An 18,765-nucleotide genomic window follows, 5' to 3' on the forward strand; every position below is an offset into this window, starting at 1 on the left:
AGCCAGCCTCACCCTTGGCGCTCCATGATGGAGAAAGTTACGCCATGGTGAATTTTTCCACTCAAAAGGAAACAAGAGATTTGTCTGTCCAGCTTGCACAGTCAACGCAGAGACAGACACCCGGGCAATCATCGTTTGGTGTAGTGGCTAAGAGCGCGGGACTCTAATCTGGAGAGCCGGGTTTGATTCCCCGCTTCTCCATTTGAAGCCAGCTGGGTGACCTGGGGTCAGTCACAGCTCTCTCAGAGCTCTCTCAGCCCCACCCACCTCACAGGGTGATTCTATTGTGGGGATAATAATGACATACATTGTAAACCACTCTGAGTGGGTGTTAAGTTGTCCTGAAGGGCGGTATATAAATCGAATGTTGTTGTTGTTGTTGTTGTTATTCCTGTGGGCCAGCTACATGAATATGCCAACTTCGTAGGCCTCAGAATGAGAGGTGGGCGTTCATAAGGAAATTTACAGAGTTGTCGCAGGAACTGCATGTCAACTTCTTAATGATCTTGTCAGCTGGTTGCACGGGCCATACGACCCTGTCCTTTTATGCTGGAAAGGGGGATTGCAGCATTATCTTTCCCAATTCCTTCCTTTCAGAAACTCCATGCAATTATCTTCTGTTTGTATTAGTTTGTTACTTCTAGATCTGAACCGTGTTACACTGAGACTCAAATAGTGCCTTCTTGGGAATCTCGCTAGAGCCACTCCTGTGAGCAGAAGCTGGGTTCTTGCTCTTGGGAAAGGGTTCTGGGGATCATCTCTTTGTTATGAAGCCTGGCCATTGACTGTTCATAGAAAAGGCCATAATGTGCCACAGAACAGATTGGTGATGCCTGCAGACAGCTCAAGCAAGCAAGTCAAGTCGCATCCAGCAAGACATTTTGCACATGGCAACGTCTCCCCATGGAAGCCCCGGTGACTCAGCAGCTGTCAATGCAGCGCAACAGCAACAGGGCTTCCAGGCGGCAGCTCGCCCTGCCTTTTCCCTCCTCCAGTCTCTGGGGTGGCCACCCCCCCACCCCACCCCGTAGAATGAGGGGCTTTCCCCAAGGGTTTGTTTTAAACCAGTTGGTCAGCAAGCCTGTTTCATGAGAACTTAGTCACACGCACTGACAACAGCATGTGGAAACATCCGGATGTATACACCTGATATTGATTTTCCTGTTAGTTTCAGTGGGGGGAATGGTCTCACAGGCCCCGGTTCAGCCCACGGGCACGCTTATAAGACCCTCTCAAAAGTGCAAGAAAGAGACGTGCCTAAAAAATGGATCTCCCAAAGTGGTCTAGCAGCCACATCCAGACTCCAGCGACCTCTTCGGAGAAAAGTGGGGACAAGAGGCGAAGAGCAGAGGCAGAACCCCCCTCCCCGCTTTGAAAGATGCCCTGAGCTCAGCAGCCAAGAGGCCAGTGAGCTGAAGGCAACTGCTGAGGTACAGCAAGGGTGGAGGCGGAACGGGCTGCGGTTGCCAGATGGCTGCAGCCCCCAAGCTGCCAATTGGCCCCCGTAATGGGTCAGGAGGGAGGGATGATGCTGGGAAGGCCCAGGCTGCCCCTAGGAGTTCTGGGAGAGTGGAGGGGGGGAGGAGCCAAGCAGCTCTTAAACATTTTGGCCTTGGCTTTTTGAGGCCAAGGAAGACCTCTTAGGCGCCCAAGCAGACAGTGATGATAACAAGGAAGCCAGAAGCAGCCCTGCTTCTCTTTGACAGCTGACAGTGCCAGGTGGCCCACGAGGCAGAGCGAGTGGAGCCCCAGGAGGAATGGAACCGAACCTGTGACCCAGTAAGCTGTTCCCAACTTCTATGTTCATGTGAATGTTGGTGTTTTCAGAAGACCAAAGGCTGGCTGGCCACAGCTACTCCCCCACATCACAATACACCACCTTCGGCATTTCGGTCTGCGATTACTGTCTCCGCTACAATTCAATGCATGTCTGCACACCCTGGGGCTTTTGACAGCAGCGGTAGAAGAAAGGATTCATAATACTTACGGTAATGACACCCTTCTCCTGCATCCGGCCGGGCGTGTCGTGCAAGTCAGCAAACTGCACGGCTACCTGATGGTAAATGGGAATTAGGAATTCTTCCCGTTCCTTCAGCTTGGTCTCTAGTTCCTTCCGCTCAGCCGGGCTCAGCTCTGGGGTGCCTGAAATCAAACAAAAGACGGCTGTCAAGGACCCAGGGAGATGAGACAGAGAAAGAGGTGATGGCCCTGGGAAGGAAAGGCCGTCTCCCTCTGCTCCAGAAGCAAATGTTTACGTGGGCGCAGGTGCAGAGGAAAAGAGAAATTCCAGGGTCCCAGCCTCGCCCCCGTGGCAGGGGAGATATCCTCACCCGCACCCTACCCAAAGGTTCAGCAAAGTGACCCAGCAAGACAGAATCGAAACCGTGCACAGAACCAAAGTCACAGTACAGAAAACCTAACAAAAATGTGTTTATGCTACATAAGCAGTAAATCTACATAGATGGCTGGTGACATGGAAAAACCTACTGTGCTTCTAAGATCTCGGTTTTAAAGGTGCTTGAAATCCCAAAGCAAGGCTTTGCAGAAGGAACAAAAGGAAAGAAGGTCACAGAGCTAAGGAATGATGAGCAGGGAAAGAGGCACCAAGAGACGGACAGGCCTGAAAGGGGGCAACCGGTCTAATCCCAGTGCCCTGTTTCCAACAAGGGCCAGCCAAATGCCTCTAAAGAAGGGCCACAAGCACAGTATGGTGGGGATGTCCACCCACAGTCACCTGACCCTCATATCTGGTACCCTCTTTTGAAACATGGAGGTGCCACTGATGTTATGTTGTTATGGCCAACAGGTATTAACAAGCCTAACCTCCGGGAATGCAATCCTTTTTTTAAAAAAAAAATGTAACTCTCAAAGTGAATGGCCATTCCCATTGTCTTGCAGTAGGGAGTTTTGCAAAATGTAATTTCACCCTGTGTGAAGACATGGTTGCTTTTGTCAGGATGACCTTGGGTCAGAATATTGTGAAACAGGAAGGGGGGAGAGGGAGAGAGAGAGAGAGCCTCTTTAACTACTCTGTCTATATCACTAATAATGATATAAAGATCTATTTTGCTGTCTTTTTAAAAAAATTATAGCACTGGTGTCTCGAACACAGAAATCAAGCAGATCAAACGGAGAGAGAGTTCAGGAATTAATAGCTCAAGCAACTGAGTCGAACCATACTATACTGGGCAAGGCAAAGCTGCATGGAGAGAGAAACCCCTTCTGAAGCCCAAGCAAGGCTTAATCCAAGGCACCGAGAGGAGAAAGTCCAAACTGATTACACATTCCTTACAAACAGGATTTTTTTTTAAAAAAACAGACTTTTTTATTTTGCTGGATATGGAGTTAGAACTGTACTGTCTGGAATTTTCTTGCATTTCCCCATTTTTGAAAGCACAGCGAATAGAATTGGCTTGCCTGTGCAATGGTGCAGATACCGCCAAATCCCTGCCTCTGTTTTTTCCCTCTCTGACTGCAAGGTGCCACACACTCAGAGGGCGTAGCGTAAAGAATAATTAATAAAATACGAAGCATCCTGAGCTCACTTGTAAACCCGAGAAGCAGAAATTTTAAAATGAACGGTTGAAAGAAAAGGCTGTGGTAGAGCTGGCACCACGGACAACTCAGCTTTACTGGCCGAAACCCCTATCTTCATGCATACATCTATTTATCTATTTATTAGATTTTTTTTTATACCCACTCTCCGTCGAACCAGGCCCAAAGCCGTTTACAACAACAATTAAACAAGACAATCAAAAACAATTAAAACAACAATATAAACATTTTATGTTAAATCTAAAAACATAATGCTGCAACTAAGTGGTCCCAGAAATGCAACCAGTGGTAGAAACAACAACCAGGTGGCAAAGATTCTACATTAATCATGGCTGAAATAGTTCCACTGTGCAGGCCCTGTGGAACCTTGATAGGTCCCACAGAGCACATGTATTGTCGGACAGAGCATTCTACCAGGATGGGGCCACCAGAGGATGGGGCCACCAACCTGGTGGAAGAGAGATGAGCCACTCGGGGGCTGGGCACCATCAGTAAGCCACGAGTTGAAGAACGCAGACTTCGTGGGAGATCATATCAAGAGAGCTGGTCCTTTGGGTACGATGGTCCCAGACTCGGTAGGACTTTAAAAGTTAGAAACCAGCACCTTGAATTCGATCCGGAAACCAAGTGGAAGCCAGTGCAGCTGCCGTAACATAGGCTGCACGTGGGCAGACTATGATGCATCAGTCAAGAGCCTAGCAGCTGCATTCTGAACAAACCGCAGTCTCCAGCGCATCTTCAAGGGCAGCTCTGAGTGAATTACAGTAGTCTAACTGGGAGGTGACCGTGGCATGCATCACTGTGGCCAGGTCCAGCCGAGACAGGTAGGGGGGCAGCTGGCATGCTCGGCAAAGATGGTAATATGCTGAGTTTGTCACTGTGGACACTTGCTTATCCAAGGAAAGCAAGGTATCCAACTAACCCCCCCCCCCAGCTCTTCCACCAAATCCACCTCGATCCCATCAAGAGATGGTAGCTGTACCACCTCTAGAGGCCCAACCATGAGACTTCCATCTTAGATGGATTCAATTTCCGCCAGCTCTGTCTTAATCATCTGGCCATGGCATCCAGGCACCAGGCCAGCTCCGAGAAAGCTGTCCCAGCCGGGTGTCATCAGCATACTGGTGGCACCCAACGCCATACCTCTTGATGAGTTCTGCCCGCAGGCACGTATAAATATTGAACAATACTGAGGACAAAATTGCACTCTGCCGAACACCACATACCAGTGATCGTTTGGAGGGCTTTTTGTCTCCAATGGCAACCCTCTGAGAGCATCCTTGGAGGAATGAGGAAAACCACGCTGAGGCAGTACCTGAGGCCAGATGGGTGACCAGGATTGAATGATCAACTGTGTCAAAAGCAATGCACAGATCTAACAATATTAGCATTGCCAAATCATCTCTAACTGAAGGCAATGGTCATCAATCAGGGCTACAAGTGGGTGTCTCAGAGACAAAACAGACAAGATGCCTGACACGTGGAGGACATGCGTCAGTTTCCCGCAAGGTTCCACGGGAAGTGTAATGAGAATGCTAGAGAGAAGAGGGAGAGAATCCCTCTTCTCCCTGACAACGGTTCTTTCTCTAAGCGTCTCTCTAGTCTGCTCGGCTCCCTCTTGCCACCTCCGGTTCCCCTTGCTTCCCGAAAAGCTCTCTGCAGCCAGAGGGAATGGAGCTTGCAGGCAGCGGTGAGGGGGAGCGGTGGTCAGAGGGAGCTGGCAGCACTGATTGGCTCCTTTTCCCTCTCACCCCCACCAGGGCGCTCCTCTTGCTCCCCTAAACGCCCTCAGCAGCCAGAGGGAGTCGAGCGTGCTGGTGGCGGTGAGGGGGACAAGGAGCCTATCGCCACTACCACCTCCCTCCGACCGCTGCCGGCACAATCGACTCCCTCTCACTGCCGCCCACACATTCAGCTCCCTCTGGCTGCCGCGGGCTTTTTGGGGAGCAAAGGGAGCTGGCAGCAGCAAGAGGGAGCTGAACGGACTAGAGAAAAATCAAAAAGAGTCCAGTAGCACCTTTAAGACTAACCAATTTTATTGTAGCATAAGCTTTCGAGAATCAAGTTCTCTTCGTCAGATGCATGGTACATACAGTTTATGTACTATGCATTTGACGAAGAGAACTTGATTCTCGAAAGCTTATGCTACAATAAAATTGGTTAGTCTTAAAGGTGCTACTGGACTCTTTTTGATTTTGCTACTACAGACTAACACGGCTAACTCCTCTGGATCTTGGACTAGAGAAAGAACCTCTGCCAGGGAGAAGAGGTTCTTTCTCGCTACACTTCCCGTGGAACCTTGCCGGAAACTGATGATGGTCCTCCACATGTCAGGTGTCTCGTCTGTTTTGGCTCTCAGCCCCAAACCCGGGCCTGAAGCTGGACTGGATATAGGATAAGCAGAGGACTGGAAGGGGTCAAGCACAGAAGTCCCATCCAGGAAGGCTTGAAGCTCTTCAGCAACTGCTCTTTCCACTACTTTCCCCAAGACTGGCAAATTGGATATCGGGCAGTAATTGGCTAGGTCCTTTTTATCTAAGGAAGATTTTTTAAAGGTGTAACTATAGCCTCCTTCAAGGAGCTACGAAGTAAATGATGGACACATTAATAATTTCCCTCAATGGGTCTACCACCACCTCCCTAAAGGAGTCAGGAGAGGCAGGGAGACAAGGAGCAAGTGGTTGATTTCATAGAAACCAGGACCCCGTCAACATCTGACAAAGAGAGCAGGCAGAAATAGTCCAGAACTGGACCAGGCGGCGCTAAAGAAGCCTCCATAACACCACTTGACTCAAAACTGGAGGCAGGTTCCTGGCGCATCATTGAGATTTTGTCCATAAAAAAAGATGCAAACAAGTCACTATCTAGAGGACTTCTTGTTTGTTTGATTCGCTGACTCTGTGGCCAAACTGCATCTTATACTAAGCAGAGCTATGATTTCCAAAAAACACACACAGAAGATTCAAAGTTCAAAGCCAAAGCAGAAGGAGTGGAGGGCCACGGAAGTGGAACGGGTTGGAGGAGTGTTTAACCACTCTCGCCAGACCCTTTTCTAAATCCCAATGTCAAAACTTACCCCACAGAGAAAAAATACTTAGAATTTGTATGATGCTCATATATTTTCAACCACAGGGGACACATCAGCGTAAGGCGACGGGGATAATGGTGGCAGGGTGGAGGGCGGAACTAAGCATGCTCGTCCCTATAAACTAGGGCTGCAATCTGATTGCGCGCACACATGCACACACACACACACGAAAACTATTTCAACTAACCCAACCGCAGCTGAAACCTAAAACTGGATTACACATGCATACCTTGGAACAGCAATGGGCAAACGACAATTGCTGGACATTGGGAGCACTCGTAATGGGTAGATACTGGAGAAGGTGGAGATTGATTTGCTTCCGGAACTAGGGGTTGGCTACTTAGAAATCTCTCCACTCACACACCCTACCTGTCAACCTTTTAAGCCAGTAACAGTGGGAGAGAGAAGGAAGGGCGGGGAAGAAATTCAAGCTGAGTCACAGTAACAGGCAAAAGCGGCAAGAGAAACTGAATCAGGAATAAGGGCTTGGTGGGATGGGAAGGAGATCATGGAGAATGAAGGGAAGGGGGGTGGAAAAGGGGTGTCGTGTGCCAAGCCCTGGACACTTAGAGGGAAAGGGCAGGAAACACACAATTTAAGTAAATGGTGTGCATGCAGAACTGAAGCCCAGTCTGAAATGAGAAAACATTTGCATGTCAGGTTCTGGCATTCACACACATTGCAATTGCAAGATTGCGTTTCCATGCTCTAATTGCATGGTGTGTGTGTGTGTGTGAGTGTGTGTGAGAGAGAGATTTTTAAAGACAGGGTTCCAGTGTGTTTGTTCTAAATAAATACTCTCAGATTTATTTATTTGTTGCCTGCTTTATCATTCTAAGGGGGACACAAAAGAGGTCTACAACTCTGCTTTCCCCTCCTTCACTTTATCCTGACAACCACCCCCCTGTGAAGTAGGCCAGGCTGGATCCAACCACCCTCCAAGTCGCCTTTTCTTCAAAATAAGGGGCTCTTCCCCCAATGGAAGTGCCAATTAAGTTGGAGGAAGGCTCCTGAGATTGGAGGAAAGCTTCAAACTTGAGCCAAAAAGAAAGGTGAGGCATAAATATTTAAAATTCATCAATAAACAAGTGGGCAACTACCAAGACTTGTAGGAGACATCTCATTTTCCCCTCCCCAATTATGTCCTCTTTCCCTTCCTTACCCCCCCCATGGCCTTTCCCTTTTCCTTCTCTCCTTCCCACCCACCTTTGCCTGCCCCCCCATCTTTACCTCCCCCCTCCCCACGGCAGCCTATCCCCTATGGCCCAGTTAGTTGTGTGGTGCCAGCTGAGCAGGCCCAATTGTCTAGGGGGGAATCTGCAAGGACTTGCAGGGAGTGCCTCACTTTCCCCTGTATCCCCTACCTACACTATTCCCTCCTCGCTCAGCTTTCCCTATGTCCTCCTCTCCTTCAAACCCACTAAACAATTTACCTTTTATCTGTACCACATCTTCATCTATATTTCTTAATTTATACACTGCCTTTTTCCAAAAAGGGGACCCAAAACAGCTTGCATCATTCTCATCTTCTCCATATTATCCTCACAACAACCCTGAGAGGTAGGTTAGTCTGAGAGTATGTGACTGGCCTAAAGTCATCCAATGAGCTTCCACAGCAGAGTAGTGATTCAAACCTGGATTTCCCAGATTCTACTCTAAAACTCGAACCACTGAACCACACTGGCTTGGGAGGGGTGTGTGTGCTGTTGAACAGTAGCAAGCAGCCATGCCTGGGTGAGTCACAAAACTCAGGTGGTAGCAAGTCATCTGGTCATTTTTGGTGGTCCTGGCACCTTTGAATCCTTCTGCAAATGCTAAAGCAGTCCTGGAAAGGGCCTTGCCCCTGCCTTTTACTGACAAAAATCAAGCTTGGAATACTGGCTAAACTGTTACAGTTGTCTAGTAACAGCCACTGAGGGCCTTTGGTTAAAGCTACAGGTGCTCCTTTTATCATTTTGATTTTTAAAAAGAATGTTTTTTTCCCTTTTTTGAGATTTCATATTTTTCTGCAAACCTGGGACATTTTTCACGTGTTTAAGAAGATATGCTTTGTCTGTTCATGGCTCCAATCTCTGGATTTAAGTATCCACAGAACAGGTCCACTTGGCCATTAGTACATAAGATAAGTTTTGTTCAGTGGAGTGGTAGAATAGGGGCACGATCCACCCCAGTATGACAGGCCCAAGGTCATCCAGCAAGCTTCCCTGGTAGAGTGGAGATTTGAACCTGGGTCTCCCAGATCCTAGTCTGACCCTCTAACCACTACTCTAAGCTGGCCACTACACCTCCCCTACCACCACACACACTTTTTAGTCTTTGCAGTTTGTTACAGCAAGCAAGAGGTCATGTATTCTGAACTATCTGCTGTCCTCGCATTGTCAAGGCAAACCAAGCTAGCCCAATAATGATCCAGGTGAGATTAACAAATATGTCAATGTCTATTTTCTGCTTAATTTAAAAGTGGCGTCTATAAAGATTTTTAGCTTCTGAGCCCTGTTCTCCCGAAATAAAAAAGGTAACAATGAAAGGAAGAGGGGGAGAGAAGAGAATAAAGAGTGATTATCCTATCATTGATTGATTGTCAGGAACATTCCTCATTCACTGGGCATTGTAAGAGGCTAAGCTTTCAATCAATTCCATAAGCTCCCTGTACAATTAAATATCAAGGAATGGATTTCTTTCTTTCCCGGCCCAGATCTTCAGGCCTGCATTTCAGGATAGGGAGGCGTTTCAATTCTTCCTTTGATTCATTTAAACATTCCGCAGAAATCTGGTTCTGTGAAATATGAAACACGTCTCACTCTCTCCTCTACGTTACACTCCCAGTGGAGGTGGGGTGACTTGAGAGCCAGTGCTGTGGATCTGGAAATGGCACTTGCATCGCTTATTCATTCATTCATTCATTCATTCATTCATTCATTCATTCATTCATTCATTCATTCATTCATTCATTCATTCATTCATTCATTCCACTCTCCCCATAAGCGGGCTCAGAGCAGATCACAACATTATAAAATGTACAACAAAATATAAGATAAAATTTAGCAGCATAATGTAATGATCAGTAACAACATGATACTTTTAAAACAGCCATGCACTTATTTCACTGCCCACTCAGCCTAAACAACCCGTGAGGCAGGGTGGCCAGTTATGGATGGATACAGGATTGGGGGGGGACATGCGCCCTCCCCCCTGGTAAGAGGCCGACGCTTGCCAAAAGTAGGGTTCGGGAAGGGGGGGCTTTTCTCCAGAGTAATTCTTCATTTACTTTATGCATTGGAGTTGGGTGCAGAATGCTGCATCTTAAAATACATAAACTACATTATTTTTAAAAGTGTTTATTCCCAAAGGGCACATAGATAGGCTTCAATGTGTGCCTGCGTGTATTACTGATCATTTAAAAAAAAAATTATCCCAGTTTTAAAAACCTTGATCAGGGGCCAAATCAGCTCTTCACATCACTCTCCCTTCCTCCACTTTATCCTCAGAACAGGCTGAAAGATTGCGACATGTCTAGGATCACCCAGCAAGCTTCCGTAACAGAGCAGGGATTCAAACCCAGGCATACCGAGTCCTCGTCCAGCACTTCAACAAGTCTAACCGAGTCCAGCACTCTAATTAGCAATGCCCTGTGAACTCTCAAAAGCCAGAAAGGCCCCGGGGGACTTCACTGCATTTGTGGGTTTAAGGGCACGTTCTCGCACACATGCATATGCTTTGCTAATTTTGTACATCTCAAAAAATTAACTCTCCTTGCCACTGTTCTTAAAACACAAGTCCAAGGATGCTACTGTTCAAAGAGCACCACTGGGTGACCTTTGCAATGGAGCTAAAGACGAGAAAGAAGTTATACAAAATGGTGGAGAGGCTGCCACGGGTAAACATGCCCAACACTCGAGGGTATAAAACCCTCTCATGGTGCAGGTTAAAAACCAATCAACCCAGTCTGATGTTTAAATTTTAAAGTTCCTATAATAGTGCAATGAGATAAAGTGCTCAGTGCAATAAACATCAAATACATCGATACAATACAATATCAAGATATCAGTCCTACATAATAAATTGGTGGCTCTAGAATCCATTATTGTAATCAATGATTACAATATGTATTTATTTAAGGAAGGGTATATCCAGTTGTGAATGAATACTTATTGCACTTCGCACTTTATCTTATTATAGGAACTTTAAAATTTAAACATCAGATGTTGATGATTTGTTAAACATCAGCCTTTGTTTTTACCTTACACCACAGGAGGGTTGTATACCCTTCTGGGAGAAAAATGTTGTAACAGGCATACCACACCCTAAGCTTTTCGAGGAGAGCCAGGAACCTCTCAAAATCCCTAGCTTGTAAAAAGTCAGCTGATGCCAAACACCTCTCTAGGAATGTTCAGAGGCAAGGAACAAGAAAGCAAAGTCTCTTTACTTTGTGCCCCATTAAGTGGCAAGCCGTTTGCAAAGCAACAAGCCAAATGCTGTGGTTATTCCCTCCCCTGCTTGTGTCTCATGGTGAGAGAGAAAAAGAGAAAAAGTCATTGAGATGCGCTGCGTCCTGCAGTGACTGTAACCTCTAAGAATGTCAGGGCTCGGACTGTCTTTATTAAGGTTCCTGCCGGGCGGAAATGGCTCGGTGGGACCATGAATCATGGCTTTCCATAACATTTGGGATCAAACTGCTTTAAAAAAAAGGAGAAGAAGCATGGCCAGTTTAACTGGAGAGACAAAAATTACTTCAAGAAACATTACAGCTTCTCTCCTGGATGGTCGAATTCCAAGCAGAGATTCTGAAGCGAGACGATAGTTGATGGGCTGGAAATGGAGCCGCTCTGCTTCACTCACCAGGGGTGCAGACTGGACTGGGTCAGATACTGTGGGTCCAACTGGCGAGTGGAGGTGCTTTCCTCCCTCAAAATGAGCCTCCGAAGCCTTTGGTTCGAGGCAATGCTAAACCATGGCTTGACATTACATGCAAGAGCCCCAGGGATGGTCCAACCTCTTCCTTCCAGGCTCTTCCACTCTTCTTCCTTGTCCATCACAATACCAACATTTGCAATTCTCATTTGGAAAGGATCTGTACACCAGTTTGCCAGTTCAGAAGACACACAGATAGCAAGCGTGTGTAAGTCTACACTAAACTAAACTGTTTCTTAGTGTTGCTAAACCAGAATTAGAAGGCAGTCGAGGTGATTTTAGTTTAGTCCCCTCTGATCAACAAGAGAGACCTTTCCGTCTACCTTCTCCTTATCAGTTCGAACAGGCGCGCTGCACAAAATGTAACTGCAGGGCAAACAGATTCAGGTGACATACGCCTGAGACAAGCCACACGGTCTAAAAGAGCCCCCTGCTCCTAACAGCACTTCCGGAATACTCACAAGCAGGGGCTGGAGGCGACAGGAATTTCATAGCCTTTGTCCCTGGCAGTTGTTATTCAGAGGTTCACTGCCTCTGAATATGGAAGTTCCATTTAGCCATCATGCTAAAATGCTATTGATAGAATTACCCTCCAATAATTCAGCTAATTCTTTTTTTAAGTTATTGTATTTAACCCAAAGCATGAACAGCCTGAACGTAAGACAGATCTCTAAATATATATATATATATATATATATATATATATATATATATATATATATATATATATATATATATATATATATATAATTTTTTTTAAGCTACAGCATATACCTGTAATTTTTATGAAAATTTAAGAGAAACACTTTCTGGTGCTCCTGGAACGTTAAAAAAATATTTGGTTTCCTTTCAGGTAAACAGGGTATTTAAAGAACAGCTTACACACAGAAGAGAATCAAGTGATATAGCTTCTCCTGGACTGTACCACATGCAGCAACTTGAGAAAAAACCCGTGTCAGGGAAAAGAGCTAAATCACACTAATTATAAGCCAGTAAACCCTGACCTGGATAGTCCAGGTGAGCCTGATTTCATCAGATCTCAGAAGCTAAGCAGGGTCAGCCTTGGTTAGTAACTGGATGGGAGACCTCCAAGGAAGACCAGGGTTGCAGAGCCAGGCAATGGCAAACCACCTCTGTTGGTCTCTTGCCAGGAAAACCCCACCAGGGGTTGCCATAAGTCAACTCTGACTTGAGGGCACTCTCCACCACCACACAAGCCACAGGAACCCCTAAACAACAGCGAATAGCCTTAACACCCAGTAAGTGCAGGCTACAAACATTCAGGCTGTTCTCTGCCACCATGAAGACTAGAAGGTTGCAATAGAATACGAGAAACAGACACAGATTTTCTCCTTGGTGCCTGGATTTCTATAACATGCACACTGTTATTGTCTACATTTCCCTGACAGTGACTAAAATAAGCACTTACACACAAATACACTTTGTACCAAGTGGAGACTGAGGGGCCTAGTGACTTTTACTAAACAAATATATTTAAAGGAATTAAAACACTAAACTTGTTCACCCTGGGATAATGGGTTAATACAGAAAGATGCTGTTCTCTTCCCTCCTCCCTACCCACTAAGAAGCCAGTGATGAGGGAGGCAAGCTGGAATCCCATCACCAGTTTTAGAGGAGGAGTCGAGGTGAACACGTGGCTCTCTTCCAACTCTTTACAACGCTTTGAAGAGCGGCCACCTCCACTCACACAGCGGCCTTCTCCCGAGTCAAACCACGGGCCTTCCAAGCTCGACACGGCCTATTTTGACTGGCAGCAGTGCCCTTCCAGGGACTTAGAGATGTTTCATATTCGCCGCTATTTGATCTGGGGATTGAATCTGGCATTTTCTGCAGACAAAGCGGAGGCTCTACCTCTGAGCCACGGGTGCAGACTCCAAAACCCAGCGCAAAGCCTTTCCAGCCAAGACCCAGGAAACCTCGGGCATAGCTGAGATCTGGGATAGTACACGGCCTGGCAGCTGGGAAAGGTCTGCCAAGGTTTTCTGTAGCTGGTTGCAGGAGAGAGGGGGGGGCAGGATCCCACGACGTATCCGGAAGTCACAGTCTAGGTGCAGTCGCTGGAGGGTGCGTGCGTGTGCTTTATCCTCACAGACCATGTCCCAAGACAAATAAAAATCACTTTGAGAGTCACTTTTTCTTTTTAATTCTTACAAATTTTAGGCACAGATCACCAGGACCACAGCGCCAACCACCACTGAAACTCATCTGAATTACACTGAAATCAACGGCAAAATTCATTTGTAAGTTGCCAAGCATCCCCTTTTTTCGGAAATGCCGCAAACGGAACAGCAAGCAAAGAAATAAAGCTACCGTTTTAATCTTTGAAACATGCCAGGCGAAGGTGGACAAAGATCCCATCTACCCACAGCAGGCCAGACAGAAGCAATGCATGATGGTCACATCCATACCTTATTGCTCATCCACAGCAGCTGATACTTGGGGGCGTTGCTGTCTTTGGAAATGAAGCTTATGCTCTTCGAATGCAATCACCCTTTCCATATGCAGACAATCAGGGTAGAGAGAACCACTCTTTGCTGGGCCCTGCACAATGCACCGTGGCACAAGCACCCTGAGCCAGACAACTTCTCTAGCCAGAGAAAGGCACCCAACTCCCTTCCACCGGGACTTGCAGAGTCCAAGGCCCCGAATGCACAGGTGACGCCTGCTAGGAGTCACACCTGACTGGAACGAAGACATTTGCTTCCTTGAGGAGAGCAGAGGGACCAGTGAAGTTGGGGCCCCCTCAAACCTGATGAGGGGGAAACTACCATTTCTCCGCCAACACCTGCCACTCAGCTGCTGCCACTGCCTGTTGTGGGGGAAGGGGTGAAGACAAGACCAGCATCTTCTCCTCTCACAGAGCTTCTGCGCCCTCCTTTCTTGCAAAACAAGAGCGGGCTCAACTCCCCCCCCCAAAAAAAACACCCAATCACTGCCAGCAGTCCTTGCCAGAGAAACCTGTCCTTCCATGAATCCACCTAATTCATGTAAGACCAAGGATGATAATGTGGTGAGAAGTTCTACTGGCGGATTGTGCTGAATTAAGCACGGTAAGACACGTGGGTTGGGTTGGAGCTCTTCAAGATAGCTTGGCATACTGGCTTCACATTACTTTTTCCTCTACGTCTGGCTATCTATTTTATTATACAAAACTAGCACAAGGACAAATCCATATGTTTTCTATAAAAGTCTACACAGCTAGTGCCTCCTAAAATGCAAAGTCAACACTCCACAGCCGTTTTAACCATTTGAGGTTTAGCTTCCTAGAATGCTTAACCAACCGAATGCCCAAGAGACAGAGTTTCTCTTCCACCTGCTACGCTGCTCTCCTCTTTATGCCGAGACTCAACACGGTGTAACACTGAGTGACATTTTAATAAACACAAAACTAATAAAGATTTCAGTAACCGTGCTCGAAAATGGGTAATGAGCAGATCTGTGTCGCTTTATTCAATATTCACCATCCTCTCCCTCAACGTGGCTCTGCTGCCCCCACCCCCGTGTCAGCAAAAACCTGGTGACTGAGAAGGGTTTAGGACAAGGACACAGTGCGGCCCTCGGAGTCTCTTCCGCAGGCACACAATGCCAGCCCTCCACCCTACTACGCAAGTGGGCATGAATGTGGCGGTCTCTCCCCCTTCTTTGCCACAAAACAGCCATGCGGTAGAAATGATGGCAGCCATTCAGGGGTTAAGAGAGGCAGTGAACCCCCAGCTAATGAGCAAGTATACAGCAGGCGGTGTAAGATAAATGGAACGCTCCTCGCTTCTGCTGGAGTCAGCATGAACCGCGGCCCTGCGGCTTGTTTGTGGCAAATGGAGTGCGCGAAATATCAAAGGGCAGTGATCCAGAAGACGACCGGCTTTGACAAATTTTAAATTGGCCAGAAAGAAAAAATGTGGGGGGTGGGGGGAGAAAATTATGCAATTCGCTTGTGTCCTACAATCTTGGCTCTTCCTGTTGTGGCAGTAGAAATAGAGCGCGTGCGTGTGCTGCGTGTGTGCATGCACCCGACCACCAAACATTGAGAGCAATTACAAGCCATCTAAGCAAGACACTTATCAGCCACTGGAGCTTTTAGCGCTCTCTGGCTCTCTTTCCCCCCTATATGCATGGTTGTGAAGAGCCTAACCTCTTGCGTCGACCTCATTTTAATTAAGGCAGGAATTTGCTTGGGATTCAATTGCTGATTTCAGGGAGGGTTCAGGTTTACCGCAGAAAAACGCTCTCAACATCCTTCAGATTTCAGGGGCATATATAGAAAAGTGTTGATTCTGCTTCGTATGTGAATGAAGCCTTCGGAAGGCTTTACACAAAGATAGCGATTTAGGCTGGCCTCATAACAACAGCTGAATTAAAAAAAGGGAATCAAGGAGCACGTTCAGCAGATCTGCCGCGATCGCAGCAGGAACTATAAAGGGATAACGTTCCTTCTATTGCAAACTGCTGCAAGACAGAAGATGCAGAGCGGTTCTTGTTTTGTACAAACAGGGAGGCAACTCATGGCGGGTACGACAAAAAAGTTCTTTTCGACACAGCTTCAGTATGCCCAGGGATGGGGGATCAGAATCCCTTTGAGTCACATGACTTTTGGAGACTTGCAAAGTACCGAATTGTAGATTTTCCCACAGATAGACAGAAAAAAGCAACTGCTGCAATCCGAGAAAGCAGATTTCTTATTGCAAGAAGGGGGAGAGGGGGAACAAGAAGGGATTGCTACTGTGGTTGTTTGTGGTGCAACAATTAAGAGTTTGGGATTAGCCTCTGGGAGACTTCACTACTCTACTGTGGAAGCTTGCTGGGTGGCCTTGGGCCAGTCATACACTCAGCCTAACCTACCTCACAGGGTTGTTCTGAGGATAAATGCTGAACAGAATTGTGTAAGATGCTTTGGGTAGAAAGGGGAGACAGGCAGAACATAAACAAGGTGAATTAAATCAATCATCGGCATCATCTTGCTCTGCTTGCAAGTTTCTGAGCACAAGGACTGCATGTATGGGATTGCACTGTGGAGTCTGTGAGGAGCTCCTGCTTAGATGCGCCTTAAGGGGGGATTGGACAAGTTCGCTGGGAAGGTCTGGTCCACTAGCCTGGACAGCAAAGTGGAAGGTCTATGTTCAGTGGCACTCTGCCTCTGAATACCTGATGCTGGGGGCAAGCCATCAGGGTGGAGGGCCGTCACTTCCATCCCCTGCTTGGGGAAATTTCAACAGCGGCAGGCTGGGCTCTGGAGGAAACAGGACGCTGGCCTGATTCCAGCAGAGGCCGATTGTTCGGTCTTATCGGAACAGATACAGCAGTGGATCCCATGGATCTGATCCACCGGCACAAGTTCTTTCCTGCAGCAAAAACCTTCCCTTGCCGCAAGACACGTGGCACAAATGCTCGCATAAGGGGGAGTTTCCTTCATGTTGGAGGAACGAGCCTCTGCTAGCAGAGCTGATTTGCGGGGCGCAGCCCTTGCATGCCTACACAAACCGCCAAGATGAAGGAGTGGTTCAGGTGAGTTGGAGTACCATCCTGCCCCCATCAGTTACGATACTGGTAAGAAGTACTAACGTAGACTGCAGTACTTTTAAAAACATATATACAGGCTCTATAGAGTCATATAGGTGTGGGGGGGGAATCTTTGCAATTTACAATCTTAATTTCCACAATGGGTGAGATTGCAGGGAGGAGGAAAGAGGCAGGGCTCTGAAGGGCCTGGTGCTGAGCCCTTGCGGTGCAGCCCTTTCACTGTGCCGCCCTGGCACTGGGGTAGACTCCCAGTCTGGGGAGGCCCTCAGCAAAAGGCTGCTTCCTGGGCCCCGCTCCCAGGCACAGCCCTGGCACAGGCGAGGGCAGGCGATGAAACGGCACCTGCTGCTTTGGGTGGCCATTCCCGCCTCACTTGCCCTCTCCCCTGTGACTGGGGGGGGGGGGGGCTGATGCTCCAAGCAACCTTCCTTAGGGATTGCATGGACAGTGGTGGCAGCCTGAGCCGACCCCCGCTGCTTCCCTCCGGCCACCAGGTCATGGAGGAGGAGAGGCGGGCAGCATGAGTGCCAAGGCCTCGTCCGCATAGGGCAAGACATTGGGCTGTCAGTGCTCCAGCGTTTGGTTGCCTTCTGGCTTGGCTGTCCCACACCGAAAAATCCAGTTGCCAGGGACTGAGAGAGAGGTGTGGATTCAACGTGGTGTGGATGCAGCCCCAGGGAGGGCCGGCCTATTTCTTCCAAAGGGCAATCTTTTCAGGGTAGATTCAATGCCCACCATCCTAAGAGCAGAGGCAGGCTGCAACAGCTACCATTGCACGCGAGAAGGCCCTTCCCAAGGCCTCAAGGCTTGGGCAAACGCTCACTAATCTGTGCCTTCCAAAAAAATTCCAGGGGGGGTATCCATGTTAGTCTACTGCAGCAAAATAAAACAGAAGACTAGCGGCACCAGGGCTTTTTTTCAGGGGGACCGCGGGGGAACGGAGTTCCGGAACCTCTTGAAAATGGTCACATGGCTGGAGTGGCGCGGAGGGCAATCCAAACTCCCCTCTGTCTGGAGATCAGGGGGCGGGGCCACCAGCCATGTGACCATTTTCTCTGCGGGCAACCCACTGAGTTCCGCCACCTCTTTTCCCGGAAAAAAAGCCCTGAGCGGCACCTTAAGACTACCAGCATTTATTCCAATACCAGCTTTTGTGAGTCAGAGCTCACTTATTCTAGTTCTACGAAGAGGGAATCATATGCCTCCACATTTTACAGAGAAAATTAAAGAATGGGAGGAGCTGTGGGAGGGAAGAAAGGTTTGGTGTGAATCCTGTTATAAATCTTTCAGGGGAGATTCTGTGTCTTAGCATCTGAAGAAGCGAGCTCTGACTCAAAAATGCTCCTGCTGAAATAAATGTTGTTTGCTTTAAGATGCCGTTGGATTTCTGCTTTAGTTCAATATTGCTGAACCACTGAAGAGGACAAAGGGGTTAAAAGAAGGCTTCCCAGAAGAGAGGGGTTTTGAGCAGGTGATGAGAAAGGCCTGTGCTTGAGACCCCGGAAAGCCCTGGCCAGTCTGAGCAGACAATACGGGCTCTGATGGATCAAGGGTCTGAGTTGGTAGAAAGCAGCTTCATGCGTCCTCGTATCTGAGAGAGCTGAAAGAAGAGTATCCAACCACTTTTTTCATATAATCTAATCAATGATTTGACCAAAGCTTGAAGCCAAAGC

General features: G+C 47.7%; 1 protein-coding gene across 2 annotated transcripts in view; it reads right to left on the reverse strand.

The window, feature by feature from the left end:
* ACACA (acetyl-CoA carboxylase alpha) overlaps positions 1-18,765 on the reverse strand; it is a 297,390-nt gene that overhangs the window by 14,393 nt on the left and 264,232 nt on the right. For both annotated transcript variants that reach the window (XM_055001998.1, XM_055001997.1), the window contains one exon: positions 1,988-2,142. In XM_055001998.1, the coding sequence (XP_054857973.1) occupies positions 1,988-2,142 (155 nt within the window). The remainder of the gene's footprint in view (positions 1-1,987; positions 2,143-18,765) is intronic.

This window comes from Eublepharis macularius, chromosome 17, assembly GCF_028583425.1.
Source record: "Eublepharis macularius isolate TG4126 chromosome 17, MPM_Emac_v1.0, whole genome shotgun sequence".
In the NCBI taxonomy this organism is placed as follows: Eukaryota; Metazoa; Chordata; class Lepidosauria; order Squamata; family Eublepharidae; genus Eublepharis; species Eublepharis macularius.